We start from the raw sequence: 18,584 nt of genomic DNA on the forward strand, positions 1-18,584 counted from the left end.
CAAAAAGAAAAAAGCTGGAAGTGGCGCTGTGGCTCAAGTGGTAGAGCGCTAGCCTTGAGCTGAAGAGCTGAGGGACAGCGCCCAGGCCCAGAGTTCAGGCGCCACGACTGGACCCCCAAAAAAAAAATACCGAGGAGCTGGGAATGTGGCTCAGTGATATAGAGTGCTTACCTAGCATATATGAAACCCTGGGTTCAATTCCTCGGTATCACATAAACAGAAAAGGCTGGAAGTGGTGCTGTGGCACAAGTAGAAGAACACTATTTGAGCACAGACAGGCTCAGGGACAGAGACCAGCCCAAGGTTCAAGCTCCAGAACAGGAACGAACACACGCACACACGAACGAACACACACGCACACACGAATGAACACACACACACACACACACACACACACACACACACAGAACCAGGTGCTAGTGGCTCATACCTGTAATCCTAGCTACTTAGGAGGCCGATACTTAGGAGGCCAAGTTCTGAAGATTGCTATTTGAAGCAACCTGACTCTTATTTCCAATAAACTCAGAAAAAAATCAGAAGTGGAGTTGTAGCTCAAGTGGTAGAGCACTAGACTTGAGTGAAAAGCTTAGGGTCAGTGCCCAGTTCAAGCTGCACAACCAACTAAATAAAAAAAAAAAATCGCTGGGCACTGGTGGCTCACACCTGTAATCCTAGCTACTCAGGAGGCTGAGATCTGAGGATCTTGTTTCAAAACCAGCCCAGGCAGGTAAGGCTGTGGGATTCTGATCTCCAATTAACCACCAGAAAACTGAAAGTGGATCTGTGGCACAAAGTGGTAGAATGCTAGCCACAAGTAAAGAATTCAGGGACAGCTCCAATGCCCCTATTTCAAGCTCCACAGCCGACAAAAAAAAATTAAAAAAATAAAAAAATAAAAGTATGTTTACTGTGGTAAAATCCATATAAATCCAGTATTCTAATGTGCACAGTTCAGTAATCTTAAATGTACTCACAATGTTATATAACCATCGGTAGCCATTATTGCTAGAATTTTTTTTCATTATCACCTTGAATAGAAACTCCATACTCATTAAAACATTAACTCCTGATTTCTGCCTCCCCAACCTCTGGTAACTTCTCTATCTTGTCTCTATGATTTTACCCACTTAAAACAAATCATATATAACAATCACTATTTTCCTGGTAAGTCTATCTTATTTTACCTAGCATATAATTTGTTTCTACTTTATGATAGAAAAGACTAGACTTGGGTGGGGGGGGGGGGGGATGGGAAGGGATGGGAAGGGGAAACAAAGGAGGAGGCTACAATGCTTGGTAAGAAATGTACTCATTATCTTGCCCATGCAATTGTAACCCCTCTGTACAGTATTTTCACACACACACACAAAAAAAACTAGGGGCTGGGAAGGTGGCTCAGTGGTAGAGCGCTTGCCTTGCATGCATGAGGCCCTGGGTTCGATTCCTCAGCACCACATAAGCAAAAAAAAAAAAAAAGCCGGAAGTGGCGCTGTGGCTCAAGTGGTAGAGCACTAGCCTTGAGCTGAAGAACTGAGGGACAGCGTCCAGGCCCAGAGTTCAGGCCCCACAACTGGACCCCCCCCCCAAAAAAAGAAAAAAGACTGGACTTACTATGCTTTGTCAAAATAGGATATAACCCTCAAGGTTGGAAGTATGGCTCAATAGTTTTATGCCTAAGCAAGTGAGGCCATGAGTTCAAACCCGAGTTATACCAAAAATAAAACCCTCAAAAACTTAAACTGGTAACTGCTTGTTTTCTAAGTTATGCAGGACAAGTCTTGTGAACAACTTCTTTCTAACCAAGCAATTTCTGTGCTGAATTTTCTCTGAAACAGGTGAAGAATTACAACCCTGTTGCATCATCACTACTGGGAATATTAAAGCAACAGAAATTGTCCCAGTGAGAGTAAGAGAAGGACAGCAAGTTCAGAGAGCAGAGGGAAGGAGAAGGGAAAGGGGGTGAGGGAGTGGATTTGAACCAGTACTACTGAACAGGTCTTTATAGAGATGTATTTTCTATAATACCATCTTTGCCTGAATTTATTAGAGATCCTTAATAGACTGTGTGTATATGTCAATCCTGGGGCTTGAACTCGGCCTGGGAACTGTATCTGAGCTTGCTATATATAGTGTTCTACTACTTGAGCCACAGCTCCACTTCTAGCTTTTTTGGTAGTTTATTGGAGATTAAGAGTCTCATGCTTAGGCATGATAAGACTAGACTTTCTTGCCAGGGCTGGCTCTGAACTGTGAACCTCAAATCTCAGTCTCCTAAGAAGTAGGATTATAGGCATGAACCACTGGCACCTAGCTTCCTACAAAGATTTTGTGAGTGTACGTGAGAATCCTAAAGGACTCAACCATCATAAAGAGTAGAAGTGACATTCTATTAGCAAAATTGTAATTATTGTTTAAAGACTCTTTGACAAATACCTTGACTCAAAGTATGCAGCCTGAGAACCAGCACCATTGGCATCATTAGAGAGCTTGTTGTAAGGCAGACTCTCAGGTTCCACTTCAGACTACTGACAAGCAATTGCACATGACATGTTGAACATGATTCCTGTGCATAATAATTAAGAAGCACTGACAAGGTCAACTTCTAGGCTTGTAATATCCTAGAAAATTTTAATTGACTTTAAAATTTTCTGGAAAAGGAGCTGATGCAGCATTACTTGAGCCCAGGAATTCAAGACTAACCTGGACAACTTAGAAAGTCTGACACCAAACTAATGATTTTGTCTAAATTTCTGCCTCTTCTAATTCTCAGAGGGTGAATACAGATAATAGCTTATAGGCTGAGTTCTAATGACTATTGTTAAAGGTACCTAAAGTTTTCATTTAATCACTATAAATACTACAGAACTATGTGTCTGTTCCTTTCTTTTTTTTTCTTTCTTTTTTTTCTTTCCTTCTCTCTCTTCTTCTTTCCCTTCCTCCCTTCTTTTTGTGGCACCAGTCCTGGAACTCAGGACCTGAGCACTGTCCCTGAGCATTTTTTTGGTCAAGGATAGCACTCTTGAGCCACAGAACCGCTTCTGGCTTTTTGATGGTTAACCGAAGATAAGCCACAGTGCCACTTCCAGCCTTTTCTGCTTATGTGGTGCTGAGGAATCGAACCCAGGGCCTCATGCATGCAAGGCAAGCACTCTACCACTGAGCCACCTTCCCAGCCCCTCATTCCAAATTTTAGATAAGCAGAGGAAAAATCAGCAGAAAGGCCAGTGAAGTAGGAGGAAGATATCCTTGTGGAGTCACAGAGAACAAGGCAAGATAATATCTAATGAAGAAAGGAGCCAGGTGCTGGTGGCTCACGCCTATAATCCTAGCTACTCAGGAGGCTGAGATCTGAGGACTGCAGTTCAAAGCCAGTCCAGGCAGGAAAGGCGGAGAGACTCTTATCTCCAATAAACCACCAGAAAACCGAAGTGGCACTGTGGCTCAAGTGGTAGAGCGCTCGCCTTGAGCTGAAGAGCTCAGCGACGGTGCCCAAGCCCCGCGACCAACATTCCTCCACCCCCCAAAAAAGGAGTAGTCAACCTAAATAGTACCAGAAGACAAAATAAGAAGACTGACAATTAGACTTAGCAAGCTATAAGTAAGTACATTAAGAAAGAACAAAAATGTGGGAAATGCATGTTATATAAAGTGATCTTGATCATGCTATCAAGAGTTTTAAAAAATCACAAAGGAACAATCTAGGTATGCAGACACATCAAGCTAAATACACTTTGCTATTCCTTCTCAGATAAAGAGGGAGAGAATGAATGACTCAGGAGGTGTCCTTGAATGGTTCATTAGTTGGGTACTGATGGCTCATGCTTGTAATCCAAGCTACTCAGGAGACTGAGACCCGAAGATCACCATTCAAAGCTTCCAAGGCAGACAAACCTAAGAGTCTTATCTCCAGTTAACCAGCAAAAAGCTGTAATGGAGGTGTGGCTCAGGCAGTAGAGTGCTAGCCATGAGTAAAAAAGCTAACTGAGAGTTCATGGCCCTAGTTCAAGCCCCAGTACCCTCCCCCACCAAATACTTCATTAGTATACATTGGTTGTACAAATGGAGTTTCCCACATGTATACAATATACTCCATTAACCTGGTCCCTTCTATCATTCTCTTATCCTTCTTGTCCCTTCTTAAAACTATTCCAACAGCAGGAGGTGTCATTCTGAATTTTGTGTTCTTACTTTCCAAGGAGAGGACCTTTGCTTCATAATAAACATTTGTTTAGGTACTCAGAATTTTTATAGAAAGAGGAGCAGCTCAGCCCAAGAGACTAACTTGTCCCACTTGATTGTGATGCATCAAACTCCAGTTCAAACCAACACCAGTTCCCAGTGAAAGGGAACTGCCAATAGGAGTGCAAGCCTGTCCTTAGTCAGAAGCATCCTCTAGCACTCCCCCAGCTTCCCCCAGGCTGCTACTGACTGATCAGCACACTCCAGTCTGCATCTCACTCTCTGGTTGGATCTCCAAGGACAAAGCTAGGAAAATCAGAGGCCCGCCCACACCTATGCATGCCTCTTTGCATCTCCTCCTCACTTCCCGCCTCTTACCTGGGTCATTTTGTCCACAGAGACTGGAATCCCATCGATGGTAAGAGGTGGCAGCTCCGAGTTAACCTCCTGTGGCGCAGGGGCGTGTTCTGCCAGAGCAGACTCCAGGTCTTCCAGGATCATGCTCTTGTACTTTCGCACCTGCAGGGAATTAAGGACAGAAGTAAACAAGATGCTTAACAACCAGGAAGGAGACTGGTGCCAAGCAACAACAGAGTGGGTGGGGCTGGCCTTCCTGAGCCACTGCAAGGCCACAGAACAAACACTCCGACAACTGGCAGGTAAAAATACCTGTGGCTCCAAAGACATTATACTGAGTGTAGTTAAATGAAAAGATGATGAAATCACATGTAACAACAGCAGAAGCAAAGTCAGTGGAAAAAGTTTTATGGAATACTGCTTTTCAGTTAAAATATTTTAACAGTCAGGCGCTGGTGGCTCATGCCTATAATCCTAGCTACTCAGGAGGCTGAGATCTGAGGATCACGGTTCAAAGCTAGCCCGGGCAGGAAAGACTGTGAGACTCCTATCTCCAATAAACCACTAGAAAACCAGAAGTGGCGCTGTGGGTCAAGTGGTAGAGCACTCGCCTTGAGCTGGAGAGCTGAGGGACAGTGCCCAGGCCCAGAGTTCAAACCCCATGAACGACAAAAAAAAAAAAAAAAAAATTAACAGTCAACACAGGTGTATCACCTGTTACAGATCTAACAGGAATGCCAATCATCATTCTGCACTTCTCAGGCCACACCTAACTGGCAGTTGATTGTGAAGAGCATTCAAGATCCTCAAGGACTTATGTATTTAAAGTTCTAAGTAATCTATCCAAAACTACTACTTGCTCAAAGCCAAAAACCACACAGACAGGAGATTCAAGAGCACAAGAGGCTGTACTGGAAAGAATCAGACAACAGCAGCAGCAGCAGCATCCATACACAGGCATCTATGTACTAGATCCTATGACCACTAGTAATGGGTTCATTCATTTATAAGAATACACAAGGGGAAGGGGCAGTAGGAAATCAACTTGCATTTAGGACTCAAGTTAACCTGCATTAGGGTTCAAGAGCTTATCTTAGAACAAAAAAGAGAAAATTAGGTTTGCCCAAGTTCCAACAACGTTTGGATCCTGGGATTTCTGCTAAGTAGACTAAAGTATCAGCAGGTCAATCTTCCTTACTGATGTCTCATGAGGATTAAAAAGCAAAGATTCTCAGCTGGGCATCAGTGGCTCATGCCTGTAATCCTAGTTACTCAGGAGGCTAAGATCTGAGGATCAGGGTTCAAAGATATCCCAGGCAGGAAAGTGTGTCTCTTTTTATAGTATCTTTTCTTTTTTTTTTTGCTGGGCATGGGGCCTGAACTCTGGGCCTGAGCACTGTCCCTCAGCTCTTCAGCTCAAGGCTAGCGCTCTAACACTTGAGCCACAGCGCCACTGACTTCCAGCTTTTTTCTTTTTGCTTATGTGGTACTGAGGAATCAAACCCAGGGCCTCAGGCATTCAAGGCAAGTGCTCTACCACTGAGCCATCTTCCCAGCCTGAAAGTCTGTCTCTTATCTCCAATTAACCACCAAAAGCCAGAAGTGGAGTTATGGCTTAAGTGGGAGTGCTAACTTTGAGCAAAAATGCTCAGGGACATTACCCAGGCCCTGAGTTCAAGCCTCAGGACTGGCACAAAAAATAAATAAAAATTTAAAAAAAGATTCTTATATTCTACCCCAAACATTTAGAAAAGTATTACTGTTGTTAAGCAGTATGATTTTTTTCCCCTCCAGTCCTGGGGCTTGAACTCAGGGCCTGAGCACTGCCTCTGAGCTGCTTTTTTGCTCAAGGATAGCACTCTACCACTTGAGCCACAGCTTTTTCTGTTTATGCAATGCTAAGGAATTGAACCCAGAGCTTCGTGTATGCTAGGCAAGACTATACTGCTAAGCCACATTCCCAGCCCCCAGCAGTATGATTTTTGTAATTATAGAATCCTCCAAATAAATCCAGAACTAAGAGGATTAAAGAAAAACATCACAAATTTATGGACTCATTACAGACACCGTTTCCTTCTGCTGCTTGCTTTCTTTCCCTCTTTTTTTCTTCCTTCCTTCCTTTTCTTCCTTCCTTCTTTCCCTTCCTTCCTTCCTTCCTTTTTTTTTGGTGGTATTGAGGTGCTCTACCACTTCAGTCACATTTGCATCCCTTTTTTGTTTTAGTTATTTTGGAGATAGGGTCTCTATGCCGGAACTGGCTTGGACCTCAGTCCTCCTATTTACACTTCTTACATAGTTGGTAGGACAGGTCTGAATCACAACAAATTGCTATTGATTGGGTCTCATGAACTTCATGCTCAGAGTTGGCCTTGAACCTCAATCCTCCTAATGTTTACCTCTCACGTAGCTAGGATATCCTGGTTTCTAATATAAAAGTTTCAACTGGGCACTGGTTTTCACACCTGTAATCCTAGCTATTCAGAAGGCTGAGATCTGAGGATCATGGTTCAAAGCCAGCCTAGAGGCAGGAAAGTCTGTGAGACTGTTATCTCCAATTAACTACCAGAAAACCAGAAGTGGCACTGTGGCTCAAGTGGTAGAGTGTTTGCCTTGAAGAGCTCAGGGACAGCACCTAGGCCCAGAGTTCAAGCCCCACAACCACACACACACACACACACAGCTCACCTAGGCCCAGAGTTCAAGCCCCACAACCACACACACACAGCTCAGGGACAGTACCTAGGCCCAGAGTTCAAGCCCCACGACCACACACTCCCCCATCTACACACACACACACACACACACACACACACACACACACACACACACACACACACACACACACACACACACACACACACAGCTTCAAAAACTATTGCCACCAATAGGCCCAGAGTTCAAGCCCCACGACCACACACACCCCCATCTACACACACACACACATACACACACACACACAGAGCTTCAAAAACTATTGCCACCAATGGATGAGAATGTGGCTTAGTGGTAGAGTGCTTGCCTAGCATTCATGAAGTGCTGGGTTCAATTCCTCAGTACCACATAAACAGAAAAGGCCAGAAGTGGCACTGTGGCTCAAGTGGTAGAGCGCTAGCCGTGAAAAAAAGAAGCTCCGGGACAATGCCACGTCTTGAGTTCATGCCCCAGTACTGGCAATAAATAAATAAATAAATAAATAAATAAATAAATAAATAAAATAAAAAATTGCCACTGTATTTTTTGTAACATAAATAGTTGTTATTGCCAAAGGAATGACATTTTTTTGTTTTCTTTTTTTTTTTTTTTTGTGGTCTATCCTGGGGCCTGAACTCTGGGCCTGGGCGCTGTTCTTCAGCTCTTCAACTCAAGGTTAACACTCTACCTTCCACTTGAGCCACAGCGCCACTTCTGGCTTTTCCTGTTTATGTGGTGCTGAGGAATCAAACCCAGGGCTTCATGCATGCGAGCAAGCACTCTACCACTGAGCCACCTTCCCAGCCCCCCCTTTTTTTTCTATGTTTCAGTATTCGTAGTTTTTTTTTGGGGGGGGTCCGGTAGTGGGGCCTGGGCACTGTCCCTCAGCTCTTCAGCTCAAGGCTAGCACTCTACCACTTGAGCCACAGCGTCACTTCTGGCTTTTTTCTTTTTTTTTGCTTATGTGGTGCTGAGGAATCGAACCCAGGGCCTTGAGCATGCAAGGCAAGCGCTCTACCACTGAGCCACCTTCCCAGCCCTATTCGTAGTTTTTTGTACTACCAACCCACAGGAAAAATCTGGTAATATATAATCCTGGATCCTGGGTCTTCGAACTTTTTTTGTGTTGGTCACAGAGCTTGAACTTGGGTTGGGAGCTTTCCGTGACCTCTTTCACTCAAGGCTAGCGCTCTACCACTGTCAACCACAGCACCACTTTCAGTTTTCTGGTGGTTAACTGGAGATGAGTTTCACAGACTTTCCTGCCTAGGCTGGCTTCAAACCACAACCCTCAGATCTCAGCCTCCTGAGTCACTAGGATTACAGGCATGAGCCACCAGCACCCAGCTCTTTGAATTTTAATGTATCAAGTTAAATCCTTAGATGTAGGCTCTTACTAAGAATGAATAACAATACAAAAACACATTACATTTCAGACAAGAATTCAATTGTATGTTCTGGATACAAGAGGAGTCTTAGGAAGGTAAGAGATCTTAAAAGAGTCACCACTTAGCCAGACGATGGTGCAAATGTCTATAATCTTAGTAACTAAGGAGGGTAAAATAGGAGAAAGACTGTAAATTTAATGCCAGCCTGGGCTACACAGGGAAACCATGCCATAAACAAAAGTATAGTAAGCTCCAGTGAAACTAAAAATTGATTATCATAGAACTGAGAGCTGACAGCAGAGCTGCCCTCAGATCTTTGATTCTAGAGCATACCTGGCCCAAAGCCAAGCTCTGGCTGTGGCCCATGAAATCCACTGGCTTCATCCTGTTCTCTCTCCAGCCCCAGTGTCAGTCTCTTTTCCTCTATGGCTTCAGGTGAGGTTTCTAAGACTCTTATAGGTCTCTATATTCCTAGATTTAAATCCTGAAACTCTGAAGAATTTATGTGGTATGTATTTAACAATGAAAAAGTTCTTTTGTTGAGTAAGTAAATAAATGAAGAATAAAACTTGCTTTTTTTTAAAACTTTTTTTTTTTTTTGTCATCATAGGGCTTGAACTCTGGGCCTGGGTGCTGTCCCTGAGCTCTTCAGCTCAAGGTGAGTGCTCTACCACTTGAGCCACAGGGCTACTTGTGGTTTTCTGGTGGTTAATTGGAGATAAGAGTCTCACAGACTTTCCTGCTCAGGCTGGCTTTGAACCAAGATCCTCAGATCTCAGTCTCCTGAATAGCTTGTATTATAGGTATGAGCCACCAGTACCCGGCTAAACTTTTTTTTTTTTTTTTAAATAATTTGGTCAAAGGAATTTATACCATGGAAACCCATTCCTATGTATAGAATACTTCAGTCTGTTTGATTGTGCATGTATGCATATGGCTCATTTTATCATATGAGGTCTGACTTCCACATATTACATTGGTTTAAGTGCTCTCTATTTCCCACTGCATCTGCTGAGGTAAAATGGCAAACAGTAATCATCCTTCTTTATTTTGCTGTATGAAGTGGTTTAAAAGTAAGTCTTGACTTCTACCTCTTCAAGAAAACTCTATAGATGTGCTAATTACTGAACTGCAAAGAGGGTCAAAAGGCAATAACCCACACAAAGCAAACAGCATGTGATAACACAGCTATACACTTACCACATTCTCCAAAGGTGCTGCACCAAATACTTTGAAGACAGGATTGGGTTTGGAGGGTGATATACAGAGGACAATTGCTTGCTGTCCCACTCTAGTAGTATATTCATCTAATGTGGCTCGAAGCTTCCTGAATCAGAATGAAAAGAGAATAAAAATAGTTACAAAAGATAGAACATACATTGACAGAAAACTGATCAAATTTTCTTTAACATAAGATGATTCTAATAAGTGTTCTTTTACCCAAAATGTGAGGAAAAAAAAAAAAAAGTGGGCCGGGAAGGTGGCTCAGTGGTAGAGCGCTTGCCTTGCATGCCCGAGGCCCTGGGTTCGATTCCTCAGCACCACATAAGCAAAAAGAAAAAAGCCGGAAGTGGCGCTGTGGCTCAAGTGGTAGAGCGCTAGCCTTGAGCTGAAGAGCTGAGGGACAGAGCCCAGGTCCAGAGTTCAGGCCCCACGACCGGACTCAAAAAAAAAAAAAAAGAAACCTAATCAAAACAAGTCTCCAGCCAAGAGCCTTGACCTGAGCTGTCCAGCTTCTCCTGTGTTGTCTGTTTTTTCTTTAGTCTACCTGTCCTTTTCCTTGACTTCTGTACAGGACTCTGTTATCTTGAGCTGTGGTGTTGTTTTTGTTATGTTTTGTTTTTTAAATTAAGAGTTAAGTCCTTGCAATATATATTAAATAAATAACATTTGGGTTGTTTTTGTAAAAAAAAAAAACAAAAAAAAAACAACACACAGTCAGATTGTACCAATGCTTTGGTCAAAGCCTTCATTGACTTCCCATTTTGCTTGGAACAACAATCAAAGCCCTGATATGATAGCTCTCATCCTGTCCCTCAAATAAGCTACCAAGTCCCACCTCAGCAGAGCCGTGGCTCTTCATAGACTTCAGCTAGAAATGCTCTTCTCTGAGACATCCACATGGTTATTCTTCCAGTTTCTTCAAACCATCCTAGAGGAGAGAAATTACTATGCTCCTTCCTACCTCCAGTGTTTAGTATTTTGGTCATTCCATTTTATATTTTTTCCATACTCATTACTATCTACCAGAGCATATGTGTTTTCTTCCTCCTCTATTAGAACTTGCTGTTTATTATTATGCCTAGAATGTTGCCTGGCACATAAAAGGCATACACATTTTCTCAGAATGAAATTAATGTGATATATGTCACATGGATTAAATCATATTTCTAGATTTTCATCTATTTAATTTTGGGAATACTTTCAAGTCTAACTAAATTTGTCATCAAGGACTCTAACCCAGTGTGTGGAGGAACCTAGTAATGTATGTTGTAACTGCCATACATGTGGAAGTTTTTGAGAAGCAGCACCCTCACCGAAGCAAACGTGTTTGCTGCCTCTTCCGGATAGATGGATTAGACTCAAACACATGAGGCCGTTTCCGTTTCTTCCCGGTTGCCACAGCAGCAGCAGCAGCCATTCCCACAGGACCTGAAATAATAAGTATGTGCTGAGATTAGGCAGGAGCCTGTAACTGTAGAAGTCAGAACACAATTACAGGATGAAAAGCTAGAATTTCTTGCCCAATATGTTATTCATGAATATAGAATGTCTCTGACATTATTAATATACGTCACTATTTTTTCATATTAATAATACATACAGTAGTTTACCAATGAAACAAAATGAATATATGTATATATAGGTATATACTGCTGTGAGGCTTGAACTAAGGACCTGTGTGCTGTCCCTGAGCTTTTTCACTTAAGGCTAGCACTCTACCACTTTTTTTTTTTTTTTGCCAGCCCTGGGGCTTGACCTCAGGTCCTGGGCACTGTCCCTGAGCTTCCTTTGCTCAAGGTTAGCGCTCTACCACTTGAACTATAGCACCACTTCTGGCTTTTTCTGTATATGTGGTACTGAGGAATCAAACCCAGGGCTTCATGCATGTGAGTCAAGTACTCTACCACTCAGCCACATTCCCACCTCCAGCACTCTACCACTTAGAGCCACAGTTCCACTTCTGGTTTTCTAGTGGGTGGCTGGAGATAAGAGTTTCACAGACTTTCCTGCCTGGGCTGGTTTTAAACCATGATCCTCAGATCTCAGCCTCCTGAGTAGCTAGGATTATAGGCTTGAATCTCCAGTGCCCATCTAAAATAAGTCTTTTTGTAACGCAAACGATTTGCACCTGCCAACCATATACTAGCTTGAATTTTGTATGATGCTGCTGTTTTGTTTTGCCAGCATGCCTATACTATTAAGGCAGTATTCTTAGAGATACTGTAGCATTGAGAGAAAGCTTGCCAAAACCCAAACCAGTTACAGACTTTGAACATTTCTTCTCCATTCCTATGTCCCATTTCCATTACTCCAAGCACTGCCAAGTTAAGGAATTTAGACAGAAACACTCACACTTGGAATTCAAATATAAACACATATAAGAGGATTATCTGGAAGAATACGGACTTATTTGGAAAACTCTCCTTGTATATCTGGGAATGGTGCCAAAAATACAGATGCTGACTACAAGGTCAAGTTGATGAAAGCATCCTGGCAAAAAAAAGATTTAAAATTTTCCTACTCTAAGAAAATGTTAATAAAAGTTGGTCTAGCTTGCCCTGGAACTAATATATAACAGTCTTTTTTAAAAAGGGTAGTTGAAGGGTATTGCTAAGGACTACTCAAGCCTCTGATATCTGGGATCTCAACATAACAAAAATGTAATTCAACTGCTCACATTTGTGCCTAAATGTATGCTGTTAAGTGGCTGATTACAATCATCCTTCCTATAAATGCACATGAACACTGGTAAATGATTCTTGGTAATATCACTACTCAGACTTAAATAAACCTGTTAAATACCCAAAGCAAGCAAATTCTAGATGATAACTTGCTTTCCATTACAAAAAGCTAGTAGGAAATTGATGCATTAATATTTCATTCTTCATTTTTCCTTCCCTCCCTTTCTCCCCTTTTTTTCTTTCTCCCTCTTTTTCTTTTGCTGAGAATCAAGCTTTAGGACTTGGTGCAAGCTAGACAAGTGTTCTACCACTTTGCTACATCCCCAGCCCTGAAACTACCTGCTGAATAACATCTTCCCATACCTTCTTCTCACCTCAGCCCTGACAGCCACCATTCTACTTTCTGCTATGTTTGCTTATTTATATCCTTCATATTAGTAGAATCATGTAGTAAATTTGTCCTTCTGTGACAGGCTTATTTCAAATAGCAAAATGTCTTCAAGGTTGACCTATTTTGTTATATATGGCAGGATTTCCTTCTTTTCCTCAAAACCTCATGCTTGCTAGGTAAGTGCTTTACCAGTTAAGCTGTGTCCCCAGTCCTTTTTAAAGCTTTCACTATTTCTCAAATCGAGTCTCACTTTGGCCTTATCACGCCACATAGCTGGCATGATATATGCTCACAGCTTCACCTAGGTTTGTACTGGCTGAGATCCCATGAACTTTCTTCTCTGGGCAGACCTGGAGCTTTAATCTTCCCCATCTTAGCCTCCTAGGTAACTACGATTTTACACGCACAAGCCACTTTCCTATCTGCAAGTTCTTACTTTTCTAACTTCCTCAGTCTGAAATGCACTTTCTTTGTCACTACCCTGTGCTGAGCCCAATAATACAACTCACCTGAGAGGAGTCTTACCAGACCACTCAATCTGAAGCTGCAATACGCTACTTCCTCTCTCCATTACTTTACCTCAATATTTTCTTCAGAGCATCCAGTGCTATTTATTTATTTGTTTCTTTATTTTTGTGCCAGTATTTGGACTTGAACTATGGGCTTGAGCACTTTCCTTTAGCTTTTCACTCTAAGTGGGAGTTTTACCACTTGACCTACAGCTCCACTTCTGGCTTTTTGCTGGTTAATTGGAGATAAATCTCCTGGGACTTTACTATGCAGACTGGCCTTGAGCCCTGATCCTCAGAACTTGTACTCCTCAGTAGCAAGGATTACAGCCATCAGCCACCAGTACCTGGCTTCTGAAGGTTTTTTTTTTTTTTTAAATTTTACTATTCATTTATATCTAAAAGCTTATTTGCCTTATCATTTGCGACTTTCTCCACGATGGAACTAAAAACTGCTTCAGGTCAAGCTTATTCAAATTCAGTAATATATACCTAGTAATACATATAGTATAAATTCTCAATAATTATTAAATGATGAAATGACAAGTAATTTTTATTAGCTAGACTTCAGTTTCTACATCAGCCACATGAAAGGATTAGGCTAGAAGTCCTTTCCTGATTTCTTTTTTTTTTTTTTTTGAGGGGGGTGGGCCAGTCATGGGGCCTGAACTCTGGGTCTGGGCACTGTCCCTCAGCCATTCAGCTCAGGCTAGCGCTCTACCACTTGAGCCACAGCGCCACTTCTGGTTTTTTTCTTTTTGCTTATGTGGTGCTGAGGAATCGAACACAGGGCCTCAGGCATTCAAGGCAAGCGCTCTACCACTGAGCCACCTTCCCAGCCCTCTTTTTTTTTTTTTTTTAAATTCTTAATCTCATTTTGTTACTCAGGCTGGTTTGAACTCCTGGGGTTAAGTGATCCTATGTCAGTTTCCTTAATAACTAGGATTATAAGCATGTGCCATGTGTACCAGGCTCTGATCTTTTTTTTGGGGGGGGAAGGGCGGGCAATGGGAGGAATAGTGTTGGGAATCTAACCCAGAGCTTCCCCTAGGCCATGTCTCAAAAGCACTGGTTCAGGTCAACTTCATAGGAAAGTTCTCCTGGATTCATTATGTTAGGATGCCCTCTTCTGGGAAGTATAAGTATTTTACAAAATATATTCTACAAACATTTCATATGTATTTTGCTACTAACCCCTACCCTTTCCTTAAACACACATAGCATATATTATTAAAATTTTCTTTTGTCAATGTTACTTAAGCAAAAGTAGACTCATGGTTCATATGACTCATGGTTCATATGAAGTCTTTTCACTATCATGCTATATATACAACATGCTAAATATACAAAATGATTTAAACAAATGCAATTCAGCTTTAAGTCATCTAGGATCTCAGAAAAATCTCAAAACCATGCAGTATTGCTAGTGCTCTCTGACGCATGGCATAAATAAAATTCACCTATAGAGGAAATGACAATTCCTTCCTTTTCCTTCTTCTTTGTAACTCAGGCTTGAACTCAGGACCTTGACACTGTCCCTGAGCTTTTCTGCACAATAATAGCACTGTACTACTTTGAGCCACAGCTCCACACTTCTAGTTTTCTAGAGATGGGAATCTCATAGACTCTCCTGCCCATGCTGGCTTTTCGCTGCACTCCTCAGATCTCAGCCTTCTAAGTAGCTAAGATTAAAGATGTGAATTACCGATGCCGAGAAGAAATGACAATTTCTAAAAATAATTTTTCAAAGACATAATACAACATGTATACACATATTAACAGTATGTGAAGAGAATGATCAACATGAATAAGAAATGGCACTAAAAACACTTCAAATGTTGAGTTACCATATGAACTGTAAAACTGTAATGTTTACTATAGAAACCTAAAGAAAGTATTTTTTAACCAGAACGAGAAACAATTATAGTGGAGGAAAAAAGAGGTGGGAAGTACAAAAACAAACAAATCCATACTAGAAATTTTAGGACTGGGAGGTGTCACTTTCCTAGCATGTACAAAGTACTAAGTTTGATCACAATATCAGCAGCAGCAACAAGAAATCTTTTTTTTTTAAAAATCTAATCTATGTAAACCACTCCTTACATTTTATATAAATGTATATATAAATGGAACAAATACTTCAGTTAAAAGCCAAAAGAAGCCAAGTATGGGACTACATGACTACATGGGACAAGACGAGGGGGAGTCTTCATCCTAGCACTCAAAAGGCTGAAGAAGGAGGATCATGAATTTGAGGCCAGACTGGGCTATGTAAGTGAGACCTTGACTAAAAATGAAATGATACAAAACTAGGCAAGACTGTCATAATGGACAAGACAGTAAAACTAAAGCCATAACCCTAATAGTAAATGACTATAGAACTCAAGTCTATGAGGTGCTAGGAATGTAGGCCAGTAGTAGAGCACTTGTTTAATATATTCCTGGCTCTTGGTTTGATGACTGGAGGGGGAGAAAAAAAGGAAAAGAGAAAGAAACTGAGTCTTAAATGCTAGCTCTTTCAGACAGGAATGCTATCTCAAGTTTTAAGAAAAAAAAGAAGAGCTTCCAGTCCAAACATTACCTGCAGCAGCCAGATGGGCCGTTACCTCATCAGCTGCTGTGGAGTTAAGTATATCTGAGTCATCATAAGAAGTGTCCTCAGGGGACGAGGGGGAGTCTTCATCAGCACTCAGCATACTATGCTCGGTGTAAGTGGCCACATGGACCTGCTGGACTTGTTGAGCCACTGCGTGGGCTTCTATGGTAGCCATGTGTTCAGTCTGGGTCACTCCGTGTTCCTCCATGAAGATCTACTGCCAGAAAAAAGGGATTCATTGCAAAATATTAACACAATGTTTAAACGAAGAGATATTTTCTCTGACAAATCTCTGGTTTTAGTCCTTACATCACCACACCAAATCATAGGAAATAAAAAGCATGATTCAAACCATTTTGATAGAAATTTACTGTGTATCAATGAATGTATATACAGAGAGAACAAGAGAGTCAACAAAACACTAAATAACACATAACAATAAAAATACTTTAATATAAAATAAAATGATACTTAAATTATACTAGTGACCAGCATATAATATTTTGGACATAAAAATCACTTAGTGAAATATTTAGTATTTTCTTCATATTTCAAAGACAAATGAGAGCTAGATGTTTTTTCCCCATCCAAATACAATTATTCAACTTTGTTTTCTGCTTACAAAACTGGGGGTGCTGGTGGCTAATGACTGTAATCCTAGCTATTCAGGAGGCTGAGATCCGAGGATCACAGTTGAAAGCCAGGCCAGGCAGGAAAGTCGGTGAGACTCTTACTTCCAATTAACCACCAGAAAACCAGAAGTGATGCTGTGGCTCAAGTGGCAGAGCACTAGCCTTGAGCTGAAGAGCTCAGGGACAGCATCCAGGCCCAGAGTTCAAGCCCCATGACCGAAAAAACAAAACAAAATAAAACTGTGCTTCTTGTAAGGCCTACAGTGAACCAGTAATTTTAAAGAAGCACTTAAAGCATACAGATCTATTCTTTCTAAATAGCTTCAGAAGCATTTCAGTTCACTAAAATGAGAAACATGTTTAGTATCAAAAAAGCTCAAGAAGACACTCATGTGAAAGGTACAATCTCAGAGGTTGATCAATTACCATGGCATACTTTCTGGTCACTTTGTACAATGTAGGTTTGAAGTACAATGGTGAAAGCATTAAATGTAACATTGAAAAAAATAAATAGCTTCAGGATACTTTAATGTATAACTTATGTAACCAATACCTTACTGATGAAGCAAGGAGGTGTCCATATTTACGTAGTTATAAACACCAGTGTTATGAACATCTTTGCATATAAAATTTTGTCTACTGGTTCCTAAAGAATTTTAAATACAACTACTATAAAATCCAGCAGTTCCACTACTGGTACTTACCCAGAAGAACTGAAAGCAGGATCTCAAAGAGATTCGTGCATACCCATGTTCATAGCAGCATTATTCATAATAGCCAAAAGGTGGAAGCTACCCAAGTGTCCATCAATGGGTAAATGGGGAACGAAGTTTGGTACCTATGTACCACATATTATTCTACCTTAAAAAGAGGGGGGAAAAAAAGCAAATTAGGATTAAAAAGGAACCTTCCTTATCAAAAAAATAAAAATAAAACCAAAATAATAAAAAATAAAACCCAAATTAAAACCAAATCCCTATAACTAACATACATATTGGTGAGAAACTAGAAATAGAAAATTTCCCATTAAAAATCACAAGGAAAAACACAAGGATTTCTCCTTTCACTGCATTGTTCAATCCTCTACTAGAAACTCTAGCTAATAAAGTAATATTAAATAAGCAAACAAAACACTGATTGGGAAAGGAAATAGAGAACTATTTATGTAGGAAACCTAAATCAACAAAAACTCTCAGAACTAATAGCAATTATAACAAGATTACAGTATATGATGTGTGTATACATATATATGTACATACACACACACACACACACACACACACACGTGCGCGTGCTAGGGGTTCAACTTAATTGGATTAAGAAATGCCTAGATACTTGAAAATCACGCCTCTGCTTTTGTATGTGTATGTGTGACTGTGTGCACACGCACACTGGTCTGTGTGTGTGTGGGAGAGAGAGAGACAGAGACAGAGATTGACAGAGACAGAGATTGACAGAGACAGACAAAGCATTTTGATAGACAACTAGATCAGAGGTCAGGCCTCTGATCTAGTCAATGGATTAACCGGTGATATAGTCATAATAAGATAGAATTATAAAGTGGTGAAAGGTAGGATCTACTTGGAGGAAGTAGGTCATTAGCAGAGTGGGGGAGTATCCCTGAATGCTATTATGCTCTGTTCTCATCTTGAACCCCCTTTCTGCTTCCTGGTTGTCATAATGTGAACTGCTCTACTCCATGATGCTCTACTAGCAGTTTAAGAACCAAAATTTCTAAACCCTTGAGGCAAAATAAGTACTTACTCCCACAAGTTGTTTCTGTCAGCTATTTAGTTACAGAAAAGATGAAGGCAATACATACTATCTGGGCACCAGTGGCTCATACCTATGATCCTAGCTACTTAAGACAGAGACTGAAAATCCTGGTTCAAAGCTAATTCATACAGCAAAATCTGAGCCTTTTTTTTTTGGTTGT

General features: G+C 41.1%; 1 protein-coding gene across 1 annotated transcript in view; it reads right to left on the reverse strand.

The window, feature by feature from the left end:
• Nrf1 (nuclear respiratory factor 1) overlaps nucleotides 1-18,584 on the reverse strand; it is a 122,445-nt gene that overhangs the window by 59,586 nt on the left and 44,275 nt on the right. The window contains exons 2-6 of the mRNA XM_013020034.1: nucleotides 17,353-17,509; nucleotides 16,002-16,233; nucleotides 11,153-11,267; nucleotides 9,816-9,942; nucleotides 4,558-4,698 (exon numbers count right to left, since the gene is read on the reverse strand). Of these exons, the coding sequence (XP_012875488.1) occupies nucleotides 4,558-4,698; nucleotides 9,816-9,942; nucleotides 11,153-11,267; nucleotides 16,002-16,224 (606 nt within the window). The 5' untranslated portion in view covers nucleotides 16,225-16,233; nucleotides 17,353-17,509. The remainder of the gene's footprint in view (nucleotides 1-4,557; nucleotides 4,699-9,815; nucleotides 9,943-11,152; nucleotides 11,268-16,001; nucleotides 16,234-17,352; nucleotides 17,510-18,584) is intronic.

This window comes from Dipodomys ordii, unplaced genomic scaffold (assembly GCF_000151885.1).
Source record: "Dipodomys ordii isolate 6190 unplaced genomic scaffold, Dord_2.0 Scaffold48, whole genome shotgun sequence".
In the NCBI taxonomy this organism is placed as follows: Eukaryota; Metazoa; Chordata; class Mammalia; order Rodentia; family Heteromyidae; genus Dipodomys; species Dipodomys ordii.